The sequence below is a fragment of the Vombatus ursinus genome, unplaced genomic scaffold, assembly GCF_900497805.2.
Source record: "Vombatus ursinus unplaced genomic scaffold, bare-nosed wombat genome assembly UNPS02014821.1, whole genome shotgun sequence".
Classification (NCBI taxonomy): domain Eukaryota; kingdom Metazoa; phylum Chordata; class Mammalia; order Diprotodontia; family Vombatidae; genus Vombatus; species Vombatus ursinus.
In genome coordinates this window covers 15,746,942-15,767,375 of record NW_020954599.1, presented here as the reverse complement: position 1 = coordinate 15,767,375, position 20,434 = coordinate 15,746,942, and the positions used below count along the sequence as shown (strand labels likewise).

The following is a 20,434-nucleotide window of genomic DNA, read 5'->3' as shown; positions in this document are numbered from 1 at the left end:
CATGCCAGGAGATGTCTACTCTGCTAACAAATGACCAAAGAGTCATGGAGGTTTTGCAACCTGTTAGCTAACCCAGGTTATAAGCAAAAAGCTTCCTTTATTCCTTTGGGAGAGTGAAATCAGACACGTACATCAGGACCTCCTCCTGTAGGACACCCAAGGCAGCAGGGCTAAACCTCGATTTATATATTTACGGCTAGACAAAGAATCAGTGTAGGGTAGCAACAGCGGTGAGGCACACAGCAAAAGTGAGGCAAGGTTGTCTAGTGACAAAAAGTCGCTTCACAGCAGGGCTTCCCACCTGGGCCTGCTGGTGCATGCCCAGGCTCAGGGACCATCAGTTCTGCGTTAGTTGCAAGTGTTCACCCAGAGCGTAAGCACAAAGGATTGTTGTTATACTAAGCTCTGGGCACTTCTTGCTAGGCCTTAGCTCTCCTAACAGTAAAAAGAGAAGGGTGGTCTTGGATCCTGACACCGGTATGTCAATAATATGGCATTGGGGAGAGGGGGTCCCCGGGGAGCCCCGCTCATCACCCCACCCTCAAACTAAGATGCTCCATTTTTTACATAGAAAAACAGAATACATTTGTCACGTTTATCTTTAAATTTGAGTCACTGCTCGCCTGAGTCATTTGCCTCAGTGTGCATCATAACTTTACTCGTGCCCCTCCATCACTCATTTACCTCTTTCCATGTCAGAAATCAGACAACCGGACACCAGGTTCAGCCAGAACCCTTCTCCGGCTTCCATCCGTCAGCCAGTCTCCTCACAGTCACAATTCTTTCCACTCCCCAGCAGCTGTCATTTGCATACACAAACTTGAATTCTGACCTCAAATTCTAATCAAATAACCATTACAATTCTATTTTTCCTCCTTTCCCAGGCTCTTCTGACACACAGTACAACCGAGAGGCTGTTCTCTTTCCTCTCGAATGACAGCCTCGAGGGCAGCTTATAATGAACCCAATGAGATGTCAAATAGATTGAGCTCACTTTACTGTTCTTTTACTAAGCATGAATTTTTTTAAAAAATGCTGAGCTTCCATTTTCTCCACCCAGAAGTTTTCAGGGAAAAGCTTACAAAAGTCCTTCCCAGGAAAAAACCATTTCGGGGTGGAGGATGGTGTGAGGCCCCGGTGTCACAAACACACGCTAAAAGTTCTGTTTCTGACCAGAGACATGGAAAGGAAAGAAGAGGTGATTCCCTCTGGCTTTATCCTAGAGTATGAGGCTGGAAACATTGAAAACATCAAAAAATTTTCTACACACTTGGTTAGTTTTGATGAATTTTTTCCTCCTTCCTTTTTTATTCTTTATCATATCTGAGAGGAAGAGAGGGGACACATTGGGAAATGTAAGTGATGTAAAAACAAAAGATAATCAACAATTTAAAAAAAAAAAAAGGAAAGACGTGAGAAAACACAGCCAAAGCACTGAGTGAGCTTACGTTCTTGTATTCCTGGTCAGTAAGTCAAAACAATATCTATAGGAACTTAATAATGATGGCCCCCAAGAGAAATCAACTAACCTGAGGAAATTAATCCATCCAACAGGCCTTTTTGTATCTGTTCTTATCGTTTCCACATGTTCATTTGCCCACTATTTATGGCCCTTGTCCCAGTAAGAGCAGGGTTTCTCATCACATGACTGCTCCTTTCCCATCCTCCAGAGAGACACCCAAATCCAGATCTCTGCACCTCCACCACTTCCCACTTCCTCCCCTAATACCTCCTACATCTGCGACATCCCATCCTCCTCTTTTCCCTTATTGCTTCAGAAGTGATGTTTGTCCTTTGTTCTCAAAGAGGACCATTGTGAGGGATTGTCTGATGTTGGCTACTGCCACGTGGGGGTTGTGGCAAAATGGGGTAGGAACAAGATATAAGGAAGGAACCGGAGCCCGAGGCAGGGGGCTGTGCCATGTGGAGTTGCGGTGAACTGGGATAGGAACTGGATACGGGGAAGAAACCGGAGCATGTGCTCCTGAGGCAGGGGGCTGTGCCACGTGGGAGTGGGACGGCAGAAAACGAGTTCGTCTAGTCCTCTCCCTAGGTGCAGCGTTAACCCCAGACATCTCCTTCCTGTATCTGGTCCTAGCCTCCTGCATCACGTCCTCTCCCTAGGTGCAGCTCTAACCCCAGACATCTCCTTCCTGTATCCGGGCCTAGCCTCCTGCGTCACGTACTCTCCCTTTGTCTAGGCACTAACCCCAGACATCCCCTTCCGGTATCTGATCCTACAACGAGTCACTAGCGGGCAGGCTGAGGAGGAGGGACGAAGAAGGTACTTAAGGGACGGTAGGGGTCGGAGCTTGCTCTCTCTTGCTCCTGCTCTCTTGCTCTGGCTTTCCTGCTTGGCCTTGCTGTGATGGCCTCTGAATAAAGCTCGAGTGTTTGCACCTCCTGATCGGCTCGTCTCTGTGTTTATCCGGGTGGGCACCGAAGACTGGTAAGTATGACCTTGGCAGCCTGCTCCTTATAGGAGGAGAGTGCAGGGCACGACCGGCACAACCATGACATCAGGAAGGTGATGCCATGACATGCAAGTGAACTGGGTTTAAGTGAGGGAGGGATGTGCAAAGTCACCAGCCTCACTTTCTCCTCCAGAGCCATCTGGGTCCAGTGGACAGATATAGGTCAGGACCAGAGATGGCCCAATGTTTCAGATGTGAGAGGCTTCTAGAATGATCTTTGTTAAATTCATTTTGTCTGTCTCATAACCCACAGACCTCTGCACACTCAGGTTGTTGACCAACCCTCTGTCTTTCGTTACAGCATCGCCCACAATCATCTCCAGCTCTCTACAGTTCCTGCCAAAACCTTAGACTAGACACAGGTCATGGTTCCTCTTAATGACTTCAGTCTTCCCTTTGCTTAGGATTCATTCATTCATTGATACTTGTATCCATTCATTCATTCACCATGTATTTATTCAATGCTTACTGCATTCAAGGTACTGCGCTAGAAACTGAGGAATGCCAAGTATAAGATCTCATCCCCGATATCTAGGAATTTGCAATCTCTTAACATTCTCAGCCCTCCTTGCCTCCAGTCTCTGGGAAGAAGTCTTTTCATAGCCAAACCTTCTTGTTCACTGAATGCACCACCACTCTCCCCAGTAACCAGATGCCTAAACTCAGAGCCATCTCTAACTCTTCCTTCTCATCCAAGCAGTTGCCAACGCCTCTTAATTTTGCTTTCATAAACTCCCTCACGTCTATCAATCGAGTCTTTGTTAAGTGCTTACTACATACCAGGCACCGTACCAGGTGCTGAGGACAGAAGGACCCAGAATGCCTGCCAAGGTGTGCAATGTGCCTAGTCTAACCTGTGTCTAGTCTAAGGTTTTGGCAGAAGCAATAGAAGGCAGGAGATGGATGTGGGAGAAGTCATAATGAAAGACAGAGGGTCTGTTGATAACCTGGATGTGCAGAGGTCTGTGGGATATGAGACAGACAAAATGAATTTAACAGAGATCAGTCGAGAAGCCTCTCACTTCTGAAGCAGTAAGAAAGAAGAGAAGGAGAGAGAGAGATAGGAGGTATGAGGGAAGGCAATGAGGGAGAGACGGAGGCTGGCATAGGGGTGCGGAAATCTGTTCTATAAGAACTGGGGCCCTATAACAAAACTATTCATTTGGGCTGAGAAGGGCTTGCCACACTTGTGAAATTAGGGAGAGATTTCCCCCAGCTGTTCAGAGAAGACAAAATAGTGACACTGAAATAAAGTGCACAAATGGAAAGGAGGAACACACAAGTAAAGCATCCTTGAGCAGTTTTATCTTCTAAAAGGTTTCATCCATCGATCTTAAAAATGGCTATTAACAGTCCTGAGGAATTTTCTTTGGTATAGGAAAACAGAGCCTTTGCTTTAAGAGTTTCTCTTGATACATTTCCAGTAAGCAATGCCAATCCACTCACTAGGATAGCACCTGCCCTTTAAAAAGTCCTAAATAGGGGTGGCTAGGTGGCGCAGCGGATAGAGCACCAGTCCTGGAGCCAGGAGGACCTGAGTTCAAATCCAACCTCAGATACTTGACACTTCCTAGCTATGTAACCCTTGGCAAATTATTTAACCCTGACTGCCTCACGATTTAAAATAAAAAAAAGTCCTAAATAGCAGATATATCCACCAACACATCAGCGTAATGGTTAAGAACACACACCAGGCATTACAGAATGCATTGCTGCAGTCCACAGTTTTGCAAACACCAATGTGGTGACTCATCTCAATTATGTGGGTATACAACTGTCCATGATTCCTACTGGCCTATAGTCCTAATGTTGACAGATTTGTGCTTGGAGAATGCAGGACACATTGGGAAAAGTAGGTGATATAAAACAAAAAGAAAATAATTTTTTTTTTTTAAAGGAAAGACATAAGAAAACATAGCCAGCACACTGAGTGAGCTTGTATTCTTGTCATTCCTGGCCAGGTAAGTCCAGGTAAGACATATAAATATATATGTGCTTTTTGGGGGGTGGAGGAAATCAGGGTTAAATGACTTGCCCAGGGTCACAGAGCTAGTAAGTGTCAAGTGTCTAAGGCCACATTTGAACTCAGGTCCTCCTTGACTCCTAGGCCGGAGTTCTATCCACTGCACCACCTAGCTGCCCCCAGGTAAGATATTTTTAATATCACAGTAAAAGAAAGAAAGGGATAGAAGAAAACTGAATATTAACAGTGGTCATAAAGTTTCTAGCCAGATCCAAATATAGACTTGTTACTCATTACTTATATTGCTAGAATTTAAGCTAAAGGGCAGATCCCGTTTCCATTTTGTCTTTGTATGCCGAGTGTTCAGCACAGTGCCTGGCACACAGCAGGCACTTAATAAATGCTTAATGATGGATCAACTATATAATTATATATGCCCATATTGTCTCCTCCATAGAATGTAAGCTCCTTGTTGTCAGAGATGACTCCACTTTTGCCTCTGAATCCCCCGAACACAGCAGAGTGCTTTGAAGTCAATAGATCAACAAGCATTTATTAAGCACCTACTACGTGCCAGACACTGTACTAAACAATGGCAATACAAAGAAAGGCAAAAAAAAAATCCCTGCTCTCACGGAGCTCAGAGTCTAATGGTTGAGGCAACATGCAAATGACGATGTACCAACGCAGTCCAAGTGGGAGATGATGAGGGTCTCAACTGCGACAATGGCTGTGTGTAAATGGACAGCAGGGGACATTATATGAGAGATCTTGTGTTTATCAGATTTGATGAGACTTAGAATCTAACTGGATATAAATATGACTCGGGGGAGGTGGGAGAGGAGGGGCTCCTTGCTAGTGAGGTCCCAGTGCTTAGAACATGCCCAATATGCTTTGGCTGCTGCAGATGCACATGGAGGACTGGTGAGGCTATTTCTGGAAACGTATGATAGAGGGCTCCTTTCCCTACCCCACCCCTTTGCCGAGGTAGGAGGTCTATGAGTGCGTACATTTTGAGACTTTTTCAATGTATAGCTCTGACAATTCTTTTTATTTCTTTTGTTGTACTTTCACCCTGTTATTTTTTGCTAATTTGATTGTTCTCCCTTTCCTTTTTTTTTTTAAATTGGGAATTTAACCAGCATCACATAAAATTAGTCAATAAACATTTGTTAAATAATCAGTTTCCCTGATTTTTCCCCTTTCTCTCCTTTTTTTTTCCTTAAAAATTTTTTGTTATATGGGATGGTTCTCTGGGAGGGGAAGAAGAGAAAGAATACTAGGGGGATTTTTTAAAATCTTTAAAAAAAAAAAAGATCAACAAAACTTTATTTAGAAAAAGAAGTGTGGACTCAAGTTTCCTCATCTATAAAATGGGAGGGGGTTCAACATGATGGCCTCTGAAGTCTCTTCAGCTCTAAATTCAGATCCTGTAAGTGGTAAAAATTCACTGTAGTTATCTGCCTGTCCAGCCACAGGAGGCTGGGATAGAACTGAATGACCCTAACTGCAGCCCCCAAGCTTGTCCACTACATATGGCATCTTACTCGGGGAAAATAAAAAGATACTGGAACTAATTTGTAAGGAAAATACAAGCTGATAGAAGGGAATTCAAATTCTCATTTTTTGTGAAAAAACCATTTCAACGACGTGTCATTTAAAAACAGGCAGGCTGAGGACTCACTTCAATTAACACAATATTCCTTTTACTTTCTCCCCTAAATGGTTTGACTGATATCTAAACTTCCAATTGGCCTTTAAGCAACTTAACCATAGGGTCACTATTGATTCAGAAAATGCACCTCTCTATCTTATAGTAGCAGAGATTTAATTGAGTTGGAAGTCAAATCAGATTTCAAAAGGAAGTCTGGGGTCATCCAAAATGCCAAACCCCGGAGTAAAAGTAAAGTGCAGAATTCCAAACAAAACCCCCAAGACCCAGGTGAAAATTCCACCTGGGAGTCGTTAAGGCTGGAGAACTTTCCTTTGCAGTTTTTTGCCCAAGAATTATTGTCGTGTGACCCAATTTCTTATGAAGGCCTTCCTCCCACTTCCCTCAAGTAATACTCTGAATTATTTAACTTTTACTACTTAAACTTTCAATGCAGACACTAATTATTCCTGGTAGTTGCATGGCTGGAGCACTTTGTGGATCTGACATAAATACGACCTAATACTTGCACAACCCATTTTCTGTGAAGAATTCTTCGCCCACATGTTAACAATGCTGCTGTTGTTGAATCGTTTATCAGTGGTGTCTAACTCTTTGGAACCCCAATTGGGGTTTTCTTGGCAGAAATACTGGAGTGGCTTGCCATTTTCTTCTCCAGCTCATTTTACAGATGAAGAAACTGAGGCAAACAGTATTCAGTTACTTGCCCACAGACACCAGTTAGTTAGTATCTGAGGCCAGATTTGAACTCAAGAAGATGAGTCTTCCTGACTCCAGGCCCAGCACTCTATCCACTGTGCCACCAGAGTTAACCTGCATCTTTTCACACTAGATTATTTTAAGGTATCTACTGGATATTTGGATAAACCTATATATGTTATGCATGTAATACATATTTGGGTAAAATATAAATATATGCACATAGGGTAACAAAATCTAAATAGATATATATGTATATAGGTAAATAAATTTAAATAACAACGTATTATAACATATTTGATAATCCTATCATATTCTCAGTTTTATTAAGATATAAGTGCTTAACTAAGAGATGACTATAAGGCTCTGATAATTCTTTTTTTTCTTTTGTTCTGTTTTCACCTTCCTCATTTTTGTTAATTTGATTTCCCTCCCACTCTTTTTTTTTTAATTGGGAACTTAACCAGCATCAAATAAAATTAGTCAGTCAGCATTGTAGAGATTAAAAAAAAAAAAAAAGACAAAAACAATCCTTACGCCTCAAGGATCTCAAATCCAAAAGAAAGAGATAATATGCAAAAATAAAACTATGCAAATACAAGATATCTACTCAAGAGATAACTCAAAAGGAAGGCGTTAGCATACAGGGTGGATGAGGCAGAGAAAGATTGTGAGAGAAATTATTATTACATTATTACATTAATAACTAATTAATTATTAAATTACAATCCAGGCTTTTCTCCTATTTTCTCTCAAGGCTCAGCTCGCGTAAAAGGTCAGTCCTTCTCTGAAGGATATGGCTAGCTGATGAGATTACTCATAGCCTTCAAGGAACAAGGTCAGATTGACCTCATTCAATGAGGAAACCTAATTTCTGTTTAGAGTATAAACAGAATCCAGTCATGGTGAGCCCCTGCCCTGAGGTAAGGAACCCTGTCCTTTTATCCCTCCATTAGGGTTAAGGGGTCCCTGCTCACAAAGGAGAAAGCCAGCCATAAAGGTCTGGATGGATGGATTCCCCTATCCAGATTGCTGGAATGGCGGACTCTCACAGTCAAGCCATGTTCTCTGCAGGAGGAAAAAAAACTTTTAGCCCACCACCCCATTAAATAAATGTCCACCAATCAGGGTTGAGTTTCACTTGTCAGGGGGTTATTTAAGGCTTACAGAGTCTCTGCTGGGGGCTCTTTTGTTACCCAGAGAAACCACTGACCATCAACTTACTGATTGCTGGGTAGACTAATTGATGTCAGTTGATTACTAATTACTCAGAAACTCATCTCTCAGGGTTTTTCATTTGTTTCAGTCATCCATATGCAAAGTAGAAGAGAGGAAAAAAACTAACCAGATGTTATACCTTTATTCATCCTGATTAGAAAGAAAAGGGAGTGTACAAAATATATATGGGTGTGTCTAAATATACATATATGTGTGCATACACACATACATGTGTATGTTATTTATATATACACAAATGTATATTTGTGCATGTGTGTGTATATATATACACACATGTATGTGTGTGTATATATATCAAAAGGGATGGCTGAGGTCTTGAATCTATACCATGGACAGCTTACTTTTCAAGTATATAATAAATTAAACAAATTATTTGCAAAGATATCCTGCTTATCTGTGCTCCCTTCTGGCCTTCTATGCATTTTCTAAATCCTTCTATGACCCTCTTTTCTTATCATTTATCCCTGATTTGGTAACTTTATCACTTAAGCTCTGTTCTTCTCCTTCATTTCTTCCAGGCCAAATGAAAGGAAGGAAGGAAGGAAGAAAGAAAGAAAGAGAAAAAGAAAGAAAGAAAGAAAGAAAGAAAGAAGAAAAATCTCATGTGTTTAATCCAACAAAAGAAAGAAAGATGAAAATTCTCATGAGTTTAATCCAACAAAATAAAACCCCACAATGGCCACATCTGAAAATGTACAGTTCACTGTGCATCTTGAATTTATGCCCTCCCTATCTAGAGAGACTTAACATCACCAGCCCTTTGGAATTACAGTCGGTCACTGCACTGATCAGATTTTTGGTCACTTTTCTTAACAGTTTGCTATTATATGAATTACTGTCCAGGTCCTGCTCACTTCATTCATATAAGCATTCCCAGGTTTGTCTGACAACCATCCCTTTTGTTATTTTTAATGTTCAATAACATTCCATTGTAATTTGTTCTGTCTTTCCAAAGGTCAGGCGGCCCCTCGCTTTCCAGATCTTTGCCACCACAAAAAGAGAAGATATATATATATATATATATATAGATGCAGATAGGTATCTATATGTATAGATATCTATCTATAGCTATAGAGAGAAAGAGGGAAAGACACACACATTCTATACACTCCCTCTTCTTTCTAATCAAGATGAATAAAGTTATAACAATCTAGTTAGTTTTTTTCCCAAAAAATCAGCTTTTAGTTTTTGCATTGTTGTTTAGTTTTTTAATGCATCTATTTCTCCTAATTTTCAAGATTTCCTCCTTTATCTTTCCTTTGGATTTGTAGGTATTTTCATTTTTAATTACATATTCAATTCATCAATCCTCTCTTTTATTTTGTTAATATTTAGACATTCTTAGGGCTATATAAAATTTTTTTTCCTGAGGAGTGGTTTAACAGAGTTATGGAAATACTGGTATATTCTCTCATCACTGTCAATGTCTGTGAATTATTAATAGCATGTCAATGTGTTTCTATGAATTGTTTTGACCCACTCATTTTTCAGGATGTCATAAGTCTCCATTTATGTGTCTGTCATTTGCCTGTGCTTTTTTCATTTATAATCTCTCTGTGTCCTAGTACATTGTCATTAACCTGCATTTTATCAGCAGCCAAAAAATTATTAGCATTTCAGACTGCCCACCTTCAATAATTGTTTTCCTATTTCTTTCTTTTTTTTCCGGGTTCCAGAACTGTGATTTAATTTATGTAAGGCAGAGATGTCAAACATTCCTGCCCACAACACTCTCAAGTGAGACACTCAACCAGATTAAAATGTAATTGGGAAATATCTAACAAAATAAATAAAAATACAACAAAACATAATGTTATTTTGAGGTTTTCTAAGTCAATATGCAGCCCACAGGGATCTTTATATGTGGTTTGTTCAGTTCAGTCCTACTCTTCATGCCTTGATTTCGGATTTTCTTGGCAAAGACACTGGGATTGTTTGCCATTTCCTTCTCCAGCTCATTTTTACAGATGAGGAAACTGAGGCAAACAGGATGCAGTGACTTGCCCTGGGTCACACAGCTAGTACTGTGTGTCTGAGGCTGGATTTGAATTCAGGTCTTCTTGACTCCAGGCCCAGCACTGTATATCCACTGTGCCATCTAGTTGCCCTTATATGTGGTTCAATGGCTCCCACTTCTATTTTGAGTGTGACACCACTGACGTAGGAGTTTCCAGTGTGGGGACATGGGTCCATCAGTGCAGATAAGCAACTTCATTATCTACCTTACAGTTGTAGAAAATTAACAGGGGCACTGCCAGGATGTGATTTGGCCACAGTCACAAGGCCATGAAATATTAGCAATAGGAAGTTGTACCCAGTATGGCACAGGACACAGCAAGTCCAAAGACTTGGCATTCAAATCCTAGCTTTGTCACTTACAACATACCTCTGTGACTCCGGGCACATCTCTTCACCTCTCCTGGCACAAGGCTTAAAAAGTCAGCCCTCTGAATATGCCATTCTGACTCTAGCTTTCATTAAGTTATGCTAATTGTCTTTTTGAAAAATGTCCTGCTATTTGAAAGGCCAACCAGACTAAATCATTTTGACAAATTATATATGTGCCTGCTGGTTACTTTTTATCAAAATTACAATATGTATCAGGATGCTTTCAGGGGACCTTTAAAAACCTCCTAAGTACTCAAGGAGAGCCATCGCCATACTTCTAATGCATACATTGGTCTTTCTACCTGAAAAATTAAAGAGTTGAGAAAGCTATTAAGGCTTAAAGAGAACACATCTGTCTAATAAGTACAAGTTAGTTCCAGAACTGTATGCCTGGTCACTGAGACGAAACTAAGAAGTCAATTTATTGGTGTAAAATAGTACTAATGATAACTCACATTTATATAACATTTTAAGTTTTCTAAAGGGCTATTCCCATGTTAGGCAGACAGATAGTTTTATCTCCTTTGCTAAAGGTAAGAAAACTTCAGGCAGAGGGGATGTAATTCTTTCCCCAAAGTTTATTGTTGTTTTTCTGTCATTTTAGCCACGTCTGACTCTTCATGCCTCGATTTGGGGTTTTCTTGACAAAGATTTGCCATTTCCTTCTCCAGCTCATTTTACAGATGAGGAAACTAAGGCAGAGTACAGTGACTTGCCCAGGGTCACACAGTTTACTAAGTGTCTGAGGCCAAATTTGAACTCAGGAAGATGAGTCTTCCTGACTCCAGGTCTGACACTTATCTACTGTGCCGCCCACCTCCCGAAAATATATGGCATCAATTCAAAATCCAGTGTGTCTCTGTAGGCAAGGTGGACAACTAATTAGCAGTAGAGTCTGGCCCTATACCAAAAGCACAGAGGTCCGGATGATCTTGGGATTTAGAACTATTTTAGGGAAATTAGAGATCATCCCAAATTCTGATTCTAGTCCAATCCTCTTCCGTTTTACAGATAAGGAAACTGAAGTCCACAGAGGTTATCATTCAAGTCCACCCCGTTTCTACAAGATCAGTTGGTAACAATCATTTATTTGTTTAAAAGCTGGGGGGGAGGGGACTGTATTCTTCCCTTTAGGCCATATCTGTTAGAGACAACTTATAATATCTAGGTACTTCTGCTGAGAGACAGACAGATAGAGACAGAGATAAAAAGAGACAGAGACAGAAGACACAGAGAGAGATCCCAACAGGCATAGTTTCCCCTTGTTTATTGAAAATTTCTCTCACCCAACTCACATTCACTTACATTTTTACAGCAATCATGAAACAAAAGACAAAATTCCACAATAAGCTAAAACAGGTACAATGTTCAATTCTAGGGTCTTCTGTTTTGCTTAAACATAGTAATAGCAATTTCAATGTTGATACACCCCAAGATAGCACATTTCTGCCCATGGTGGCTCTATATCAGTAAGTTCTTTACCTACCTAATCCCAACCTACCCCTCCCCCAGGCAGCAATAGCCTTAATAATGGCCTTATGGTCCTAAAGTCCTGATCTCCCCTTCCCAACATTCCCTACAGAGAAATAATGTTGATATTTCCCCACCCTTACGGTCAATTTAGCAGCAACAGGCACCATTTTGTGCAACGTGCGCTGTGCACATAAATTTCTAACTACAGCTCTGCTAGGCCCACTCTCAAAGTCTTTCTATCTTGGAATGGCCTGCCAGACTTTACGCTTAGCTGGCATAACCCGCAAGACCCTAAATCCACCTCCACACTTTGATGAATCATCCGAATGGGACTCTAGTGGAAATTATTCGCTTACCACTTAGAAAAAAATCTGACTATTCTTTTGCTAAAAATTCTTCCCATTGGATCGTCCTGGCATCCACAGTCAATGAATTACATAAGCAAAGTCATATATTTCCTACATGGCTTTTTGGGAAGATTTCTTTACCAGTGTATAGCCTGAAGCTTAAGCCTTCCAAAGAAGCTAAGTCCATTATGTAACTGTCATAAAGAAATTTTCAACATATTCTAGGTCCCCTAGGACCTAGACTCCCTGCACCATTTAAATCCTGGGTGATTTTTATCCATCAACCTTACACAGAGGAGCCACATAACATAATAGAAGGTCTGCATCTGAAACTCTTAATATGAGAATATTAAAAGGAAATCAGTGTAGCACATGGGGTTAATCATTTATTGACTCAGTCTGGCTCCATGAAAGGCCCACCTCTACTCCCAGTCAGAAATGTCCTTGAGGGATATCTTTTATACCTCTTCTCATATACAAGTCACCAGATAATAGGCTTCCTTATACCCACCATGTCTCTTTCTATCACCATTTAGATCCTCTGAAAATAATTCCTCTGGGTTCATAGTGGCCTATGAGATGCAATCATATGGTACCACTGGGAGATGGGCTTTGGGAACATCAAGTAATTAAAAAATATAGTACAACTACCCAGGCAGCTCCAGTACACCCAATCGTGGTTAGTTCTGTATTCATTTCTACACCTAACATTTTTTTTTAAATTGATAAACCTGAAGGCAATGGTGAAGGAACTGGTGGCCATGCCAGTTGATAAAAGTTGAAGGAACCTGGAACATTTAGTTTGGAGAAGAGATTTGGGGAAATGAGAGGAGGGGGCAGGGCTAGAGTATAGAGGATAATAACTGTCTTCAAATCTGAAGGACTCAGATTGGAACCCAACCTTCTTCATTAATAGGAAGTTACAGATAGGCATATTTTGTCTTGACCAAGGCAAAACTGCCTAACACCAAGAACTGTCAGAAAAGGGTATCATCAAGAAGGCAGTACCAAGAAGGAAGCATTCCCTCTTGCTTTCTGATCTTTAAGCAGAGGCTGGGTTTATGAGAATGTATGAATTGTATGCTGGGCAGAAGAGATTAAAAGATGTGAGGACACAAAAATATGTACAGAAACTCTTTTCATGGTGGCAAAGAATTGGAAACTGAGGCGGTGCCCATCAATTTAGGAATGGCTCAACAAATTATGGTATATGAATGGGAGGGAATACCATTGAGCTGTAAGAAATGATGAAAGGAGGGGCAGCTAGGCAAAGTGGATGGAGTACTGAAGTGTGGAGGACCTGAGTTCAAATCCAGCCCTGGACGCTTACTAGCTGTGTGACCCTGCGCAAGTCACTTAACCCCATTGCCTAAGAAAGAGAAAGAAAGAAAGAACTGATGAAGGGGATGACTTCAGAGAAAGCTGGGAAAAGCTGTTTGAACTAATATCCAATGAAGAGAAGAGAACCAGGAGAACAATTTATATAATAATAATATCAGAAAGACAAACAACTTTTAAAGACATAGGAATTCTGACCAACAAAATGACCAAACACAATTCCAGAGGGCTCATGAAGAAACTATACTCTCCTCTACCTCCTGACTGAGAGGTGATGAACTTATGGTGCAGAATGAATTTTTTTTTAAGATGGCCAATGCAGAAATTTGTTTTGCTTGTTTGTAAGGGGTTTTGTCTTTCTTGCTTTCTTAATGGTGATGGGGGCGGGAGGGTGGAGAGGAAGAGAGAGGCAAAGGTAAAAGAGAACGAAAGTATACCTGAATATAAAATAAAATAAAATAATTTTAAAATGTAAAGACAATTCCTGCCTTCAAATATTTACAACCCTCTATGTTTTTCTCAAAACATAATGACCAAAACTGAACACAACACTCCAGATGGGTCTAACCCAGATAGAATATAGTGAGATTATTACTTCATTCATTTATTTATTTATTTATTGGTGAGGCAATCAGGGTTAAGTGACTTGCCCAGGGTCACACTGCTAGTTGTGTGTCAAGTGTCTAAGGCTAGAATTGAACTCAGGTCCTCCTGATTCCAAGGCCAGAGCTCTATCCACTGCACCACCTGGCTGCCCCTGACTTACTTTGTTTTGATTTGTACTATTATCAATGCAACCTAGTATTACTGAGGGCGTCTGTGTGGTGCAGTGACTGGAGAGACAGCCCTGGAGTAGCAGAGTGACTACAGAGCCTGCTTTGGAGGAAGGAAGACCTAAGTGCAACTCCCACATCCTGGCAGAGGTCCCTTAATCTGTCAGTGCTCCCAAGCAACTCTTGAAAATGACAAATGGCAGAAAGGCTGCTGCTCTACCCTGGAAGAGGGAGTTTCCTCAATATAGGCAGGTCTAGATCCCCCCCCAAAAATTGCATTAGCTTTTTAACTGCCACATCACACAATAAGCTTTCAGTCAACTAAATCTTCCAAGCCTTTTTCACATGAATTGCTGCCAATCTGGGTCTCCTGCATTCCATACTGTCAAAAGTGATTTTTTTTTTAATCCTTGTGAAATCTTTACATGTATCTCCAGTCAATTTTATCTTCTTAGGTCTGGTCCATTATTCCAAACTGTCAAATTTTTTCTGAAGCCTAACTTTGTCATTCAAAGTATCAGCCAGCCCTCTCAGCTCTGTGTCACATTCGAATTTGATATTTATAAGACTGTTGAACCAAACAGGGCCAAGGACAGAGCCCTGGGTCATGACACCAAGGACCTCCTTAAGTCTAGATTCCCTATTGCTGAATAATCATTTTCTTTTCTACAGAAATATGTATAAACCAAAATGTGCTTAATAAAATAAATTGCACAAAATTAAAATCCAGAAAGTGGATCCTGCACCAAGAATGACACACTTATTAAATGCAAGAGATAAAAAGATCAACATAAACTAAATTAACAAATTGTGAGGGAATAAAAATGTATTCACAAGTTTAGTTTCAAAAATAAAAAAAGGTTAAACTTTGTATTTAAGCCAGAAGTACAGGCTTGATTTTATTTTATTTCATAAATTTTAAACACTGCTTGAAAGACCTCAATTTTTATGTCAGAAGCACTGACACATATCAAGGGTTTTTCTGTCCAAAAAGCAGGGAGCTACAATTAAGAAATGCACAATTAAGCAGGGTCTTTTAGTGTAAACATTATTCATTGGGCACAGTAATGACTCAAGGCTGGATCCCTACCAGAATCAGCATCAGCATCAGCAGGAATCACCTATTGCCCTGACAACACTCAGCTGGGATGCTGACATGCAGAGATGCCGTCATAAGAAATATCCATGGATACTGCTGAGGCTTTGGCCACCAGCATAGCAGGGGCTCTTATTCAAATGGTCTCTTGAATTCCCTTTTTAGTTCTGTCATTCCTTTTGCTTCCTTTTTTTCTTTGTCTTTGCCTTCTCTTTTCTTCCCCCCTCTCCTTTCTGCTACATTAGGGCTATGCTGACAAACTGAGTTTTTCTACCTACAAAATTTTGCTAGCCAGTAGATTCCAGTCGATCAATCAGTCACTCAGTCAACATGCATTTATTAGGAACCTACTATGTTCCAGGAACTGTGCTAAACACTGCAGAGAAAAAGACAAAAACTTAGAGTCTATGCCACTAATGTAAGGGAAAAAAAAGAGAGAATATTTTCTACAAGTCACTCCACTTTCCTAAAAAGTACATTCAAATTTTGGAAGATGCCAGCACAAAAGGAAACACCTTCTAGGACGTCCCTAGGAACTTGTCTTTCCAGAATAGTGACTCATGAACTGTCAATTAGCACTGAAATGCTTTTTTCCCCTAACTGAATACTGTTTAGGGGCCTATGTCAAAGATTACTTATGGGGAGAAAACATAATGGAATGATAGTTTTCTACTCTGCCAATCAAATGGGCTTAAACACTTAACCACAGATCTTTTATCAAATGTCACTGAAGCAAGACCTTGAAAGTTGGTATTTCTAGTTAAAGTTCTGAGAAGAGGCCAGACTTCTTAAGGGATATCAGTATATTCTACCAATTTTTCACCTGGGTGTAGAGAGATAATCATGGGGAGTAGGAGAAGCAAACAAGCATTTTATTAAGTGCCTACTATGTGCCACTCTACTAAACAATGTTATAAACTGTTGTTCAGTTCAACTCTCCATGACTCCATTTGACGTTTTCTTCAAAAAGATAGTGGAGTGGTTTGCCATTTCCTTCTCTAGCTCCTTTTTCAGATGAGGGAGGCAAACAGGGTTAAGTGATTTGCTCAGGGTCACACTGCTAGTAAGATTCACTCATGAAGGTGAATCTTCCTGACTCCAGGCCAGGCACTCTATCCACTGCTCCACCTTGATGTCTCATGCCCTATGTAACTTTGGGCAACTCCTCTTTGGACATTTTCCTCACCTTACAAACAAGAGCATCAGACTAAATGTCTGAGTTCCATACCAGCTCTAAGAAGCTGTGATTTGGTTTCCCAGAGCTCCGTGTAAAAGAACCCCAATGTCCATCATTAGAAGCTGGCCTCTCTTTCCTCCGTACTTCTTAGCATCAGCCACCAATTAAGTTCTTGACCGAGTGCTGGGGAAAGGCAGCTCAGCCCGTTCACTTTAGAAAGGAGATGCATTCAATGCTTAAAAACCATAATGGAAATACAAACAGGCAAGGAGCTAATCATGCTTCTGGAGATTCATGTCTAGAGGTGAAATAGAAAGGATGAGGGGTACATGTAGCACATTTTTCGCCTCTGTGATGCACTCACATTTAATTTCCTATTTCTTTCTTGTCTCTGCTCACTTGAGAAGCTTAAAACCTAACTTTTCATTTTTGTATGCCCAGCAGCTATCACACACTAGGTGCTTATTAAGCACTTGCTAGATTGAAGGAGTGCCCACTAATCGTTATACAGTCTAAACCACTGAACTGCACCATTCCTTGTCTCAGGAACACAATCACTATGGAGGAGACAAACAGGGGTGCACCCTCTAGTAACAGATGGAGAATGTGGTGAAGGGACTTTGAGGGAGCATTTCACGGGTGATAGCAAACACGAGCATTGCAAAGTGCTCCCAGTCCAATAGGTTTCCCCCATTCTTCCCTAAGAACGGGCTGCTGGCAGAATTGTTCTACTGAATGAATGTGGTTTTTTTTTTGGGGGGGGGGATGTACAGGGAATACATTTTTAATGAATTCCCTGCACTACTGAGAACTCTGCAGCCCTGAACAAGGTGAAAGGAAAAATAAAATGAAAGCAGCAAGATGAAATCAAGACTGTACTTTTTCTAAACAAATCTCAAAGTTGCCACCATTTTGTACACAGCTAAAAGCCCCCAAATTAATCTGATCTTTAAAAAGATGAAAGGATCTTGAGCTTTATTAGTAACCCATTAAGAGCAAAACAAAACTAATTTGCCATTTGCCCTTAGGGTATGTCTTCAAATTGTCTCATTATAAGGCTCAGAGACTTCAGGATCCTTGGCTTCGGTCAAACCCTATTGCAGTCATCATTACTTGTGCTATGCCTTCTTACTACTGTTTCTTTTGAAAATCCACGCGTTCCCCCTTTTTTCCCCGTTTCCCTCTCCAAGAACTATTTCTGAATTGACTGTAAAACGCAGGTGTCAAACTTAGCGAGGGTGACTCATCCTCCCATTAGGGTCCAGAACAACAAAACCGAAGGAATCGTTCCTTTTCCCTTTGAAAAGGGAACTGGTCATGGTTTCTGAACATCCGGTTTCACAGCACCATTCCCCTCTCCTGACATGCCAATGCACAGTGCCATCACAAAGCACTGGGCAGAGCTGTCTCCTGCCCAAGTCAGCCCACTAGCCTTTCTGGTCGACCTCTCCAAAGAGTAACAACAGACTTCCCAACCCACATCCACCCAGGTGGGAGCCTCCGCCTGTCAGAGAGACAGCCAAGCTGGAACTGATGCTAACTCTCTTCCTCCCACAAAGATCAAAGGTGTTTTGTTTTGTTTCCCCGCAGGAGGTTTAGGGGGTTGCTTTGTCAGTTTTATTTGCTTACTGGGGGGGGTGGAGACTGGGACTTAGGTCTCCACCATCACTAGAACCAGCTGGGAAGCGGCTTAGGCTCGGGAGAACTCTGAACTTGGACCTGAATTCAAAGCCACCTGTGAGCACCTGGACAACTGCTCCTCTCTCTGGACCCTAAGACTTTCCTCTTCTGTGAAAATCAAGGGTTTGGGTTAGGGGGTGCTCTGGAGGTCCCTCCCAGCTCCTGATTCTAACTGGGAGAACCCGGGCAAGGCACTGAACCTGGCAATTGATCAACCAGCCCGACTGGGGATTTAAAAACCAAACAAACCAACCGAGCCCCAGCGCACACTCCAACATGCAAACAAACAACTCGAAGCAAACTGGAGGGGATCTCTGCACCATGGCAAAGTGCCCGGCGCTTGATTTTGCTCCTCAGTAAATGGGCTCTTCCAGGTCTAGCTCTCTGAGCCTGGCACCCCACGGTCTCCTCCCGGCCTCAGTATTGCGGGCTGGCCTGGAAGTCCCCCGGCACCCGCAGCGTGCCCAGCGCGGGCGCACACACCTCCCGGGCGCAGGCGAGCCCATGGGGCGCGGGCCAGGCGGCGCCAGGAGGGGAGCCCCGCTCCGGCCATAATGCCCGCGGCACTCCAGCGGCTCGCTGGTCCCTCCTTCCGTCCCCGCCCAGGCGCTTCCCGCTCCGGCCAGACAAGTTGCGAAGTTCCCCCACCGAAGCCAAACTTTTCCGAAAGCGCGCCTCGCTCGCCTTACCTGGGCAGCGGTGGACGCCGGGGACGCCCGGGGCAGGCGCGGCAGCAGCCAGCGGCCAGCCGGCAGCATCGCGCCGGGGCGGGCGTGGGGAGACCCCCGGCAGGCTCACGGCTGCAGGCGAAGCCCGGGCGCTCGCGGCCCGGCTCGGCTCGGCTCCCGGAGTGGGGGCTCGGAGCTAAGGCGGCACTCCCGCTCCCCGCGCCGCCACGCAGCCCCGGCCAGCGCCCGCCCCAGCCTCCGCCTCCCGCGTCCAGGGGCGGATTAAAGGGGAGGGTGTGGTCCTCGTTTCCCTCTCGGCTCTCTGCACGCTCAAAAGAGCAACTCGGTTTTCTTCCCGCCGACTAAAAACTTTCCACCCCCACCCTCCCTCCCTCCCTCCCGCGTCTTCAGTTTCGGGTGGAAGGTAGGGCTCTTGCCCTTTTCCGCCTTCTTCTGCCCACCCGGAGAGAAACAGCCGCGCCGCAGACCGCACGGGGAAAGGTCAAGGGGCTGGGCTCCCCCCAAGCGGAGCTGCTGATGGCGTCATGTCAGTGTCCACTTGGGCAGGACGGGGAGGGAGAAAAGAGAGAGGGTGCACTAGGTGGAGGGGCGCTGGGGCACGGGAGCCAGAGGGACCGGGAAGAGAAAAGGAAGAGAGGGGCCCGTGGCACAGAGACGGTCCTAAAGAGGACCTGGAAAGAGGAGAGAAAGAGGGGAGCTCGTGGCACAGGAGGCAGACCTAAAGAGGACCTGGAAAGAGCAAAGAGGGAGACTCGTGGCACAGAGACAGTCCTATAGAGGACCCGGGAAGAGCAAAGAGAGAGACACTGGGCTCATCTTGATTAATTTCAAAATGGTGAGCCTCCAAAGGCACCTCCTTAATGTAGAATGAAGAATTCAGATCAGCCTCTCCTGACTCACCCACTACCAGGGCACCATTTTGTAGCCCGAGGCCAACCAAACCATGACTCTAGGAGGATATCTCTGTCAATGGTACCATCAGCCAAGTCCTGAGAAAGATGGCATTGTGCACTTTGGCTTTAGGCGCTTGTCTTGGGAAAGGAAAAGACTCCAATTTCATACGAAATCTTGACCTCGGAAGGAACCTGAGGACCTAGCCAGTTCCAAACCCTTTTGCATTTGCGCATAAAGAGGCCGAGTAAGTGAACCAATGCATTGTCCACAAAGAAACAGGCCAAGAGAAGTCATGTGAATTGCTGCAGTTGAACAAACGAAGTCAACCGGCATTTATTAAGGGCTGAATGTGTGTCGCTGGAGATGCCGAAGTGAAAACAGCCCCTGCCCTCAAGGAGCTCACTGTCTAATGGAGGAGACCACCTGCAAATAACTATGTATGTACAAATCTGTGCAGGCTAAGTTGTCATTTCAGAGGGAAGCAGCAATATGACTAGACCCTGGGCATCAGAGCCAGGAAGACTTGAGTTCA

The 20,434-nt window shown here is 42.9% G+C and overlaps 1 protein-coding gene across 2 annotated transcripts in view; it reads right to left on the bottom strand.

The window, feature by feature from the left end:
- MCUB (mitochondrial calcium uniporter dominant negative beta subunit) overlaps positions 1-19,104 on the bottom strand; it is an 85,972-nt gene extending 66,868 nt beyond the window's left edge. The window contains exon 1 of one of the 2 annotated variants that reach the window (XM_027837519.1): positions 19,009-19,104. In XM_027837519.1, the coding sequence (XP_027693320.1) occupies positions 19,009-19,077 (69 nt within the window). In that variant the 5' untranslated portion in view covers positions 19,078-19,104. The remainder of the gene's footprint in view (positions 1-19,008) is intronic. The other variant, XM_027837518.1, reaches the window with a different exon arrangement.
- Positions 19,105-20,434: the final 1,330 nt, after the last annotated feature.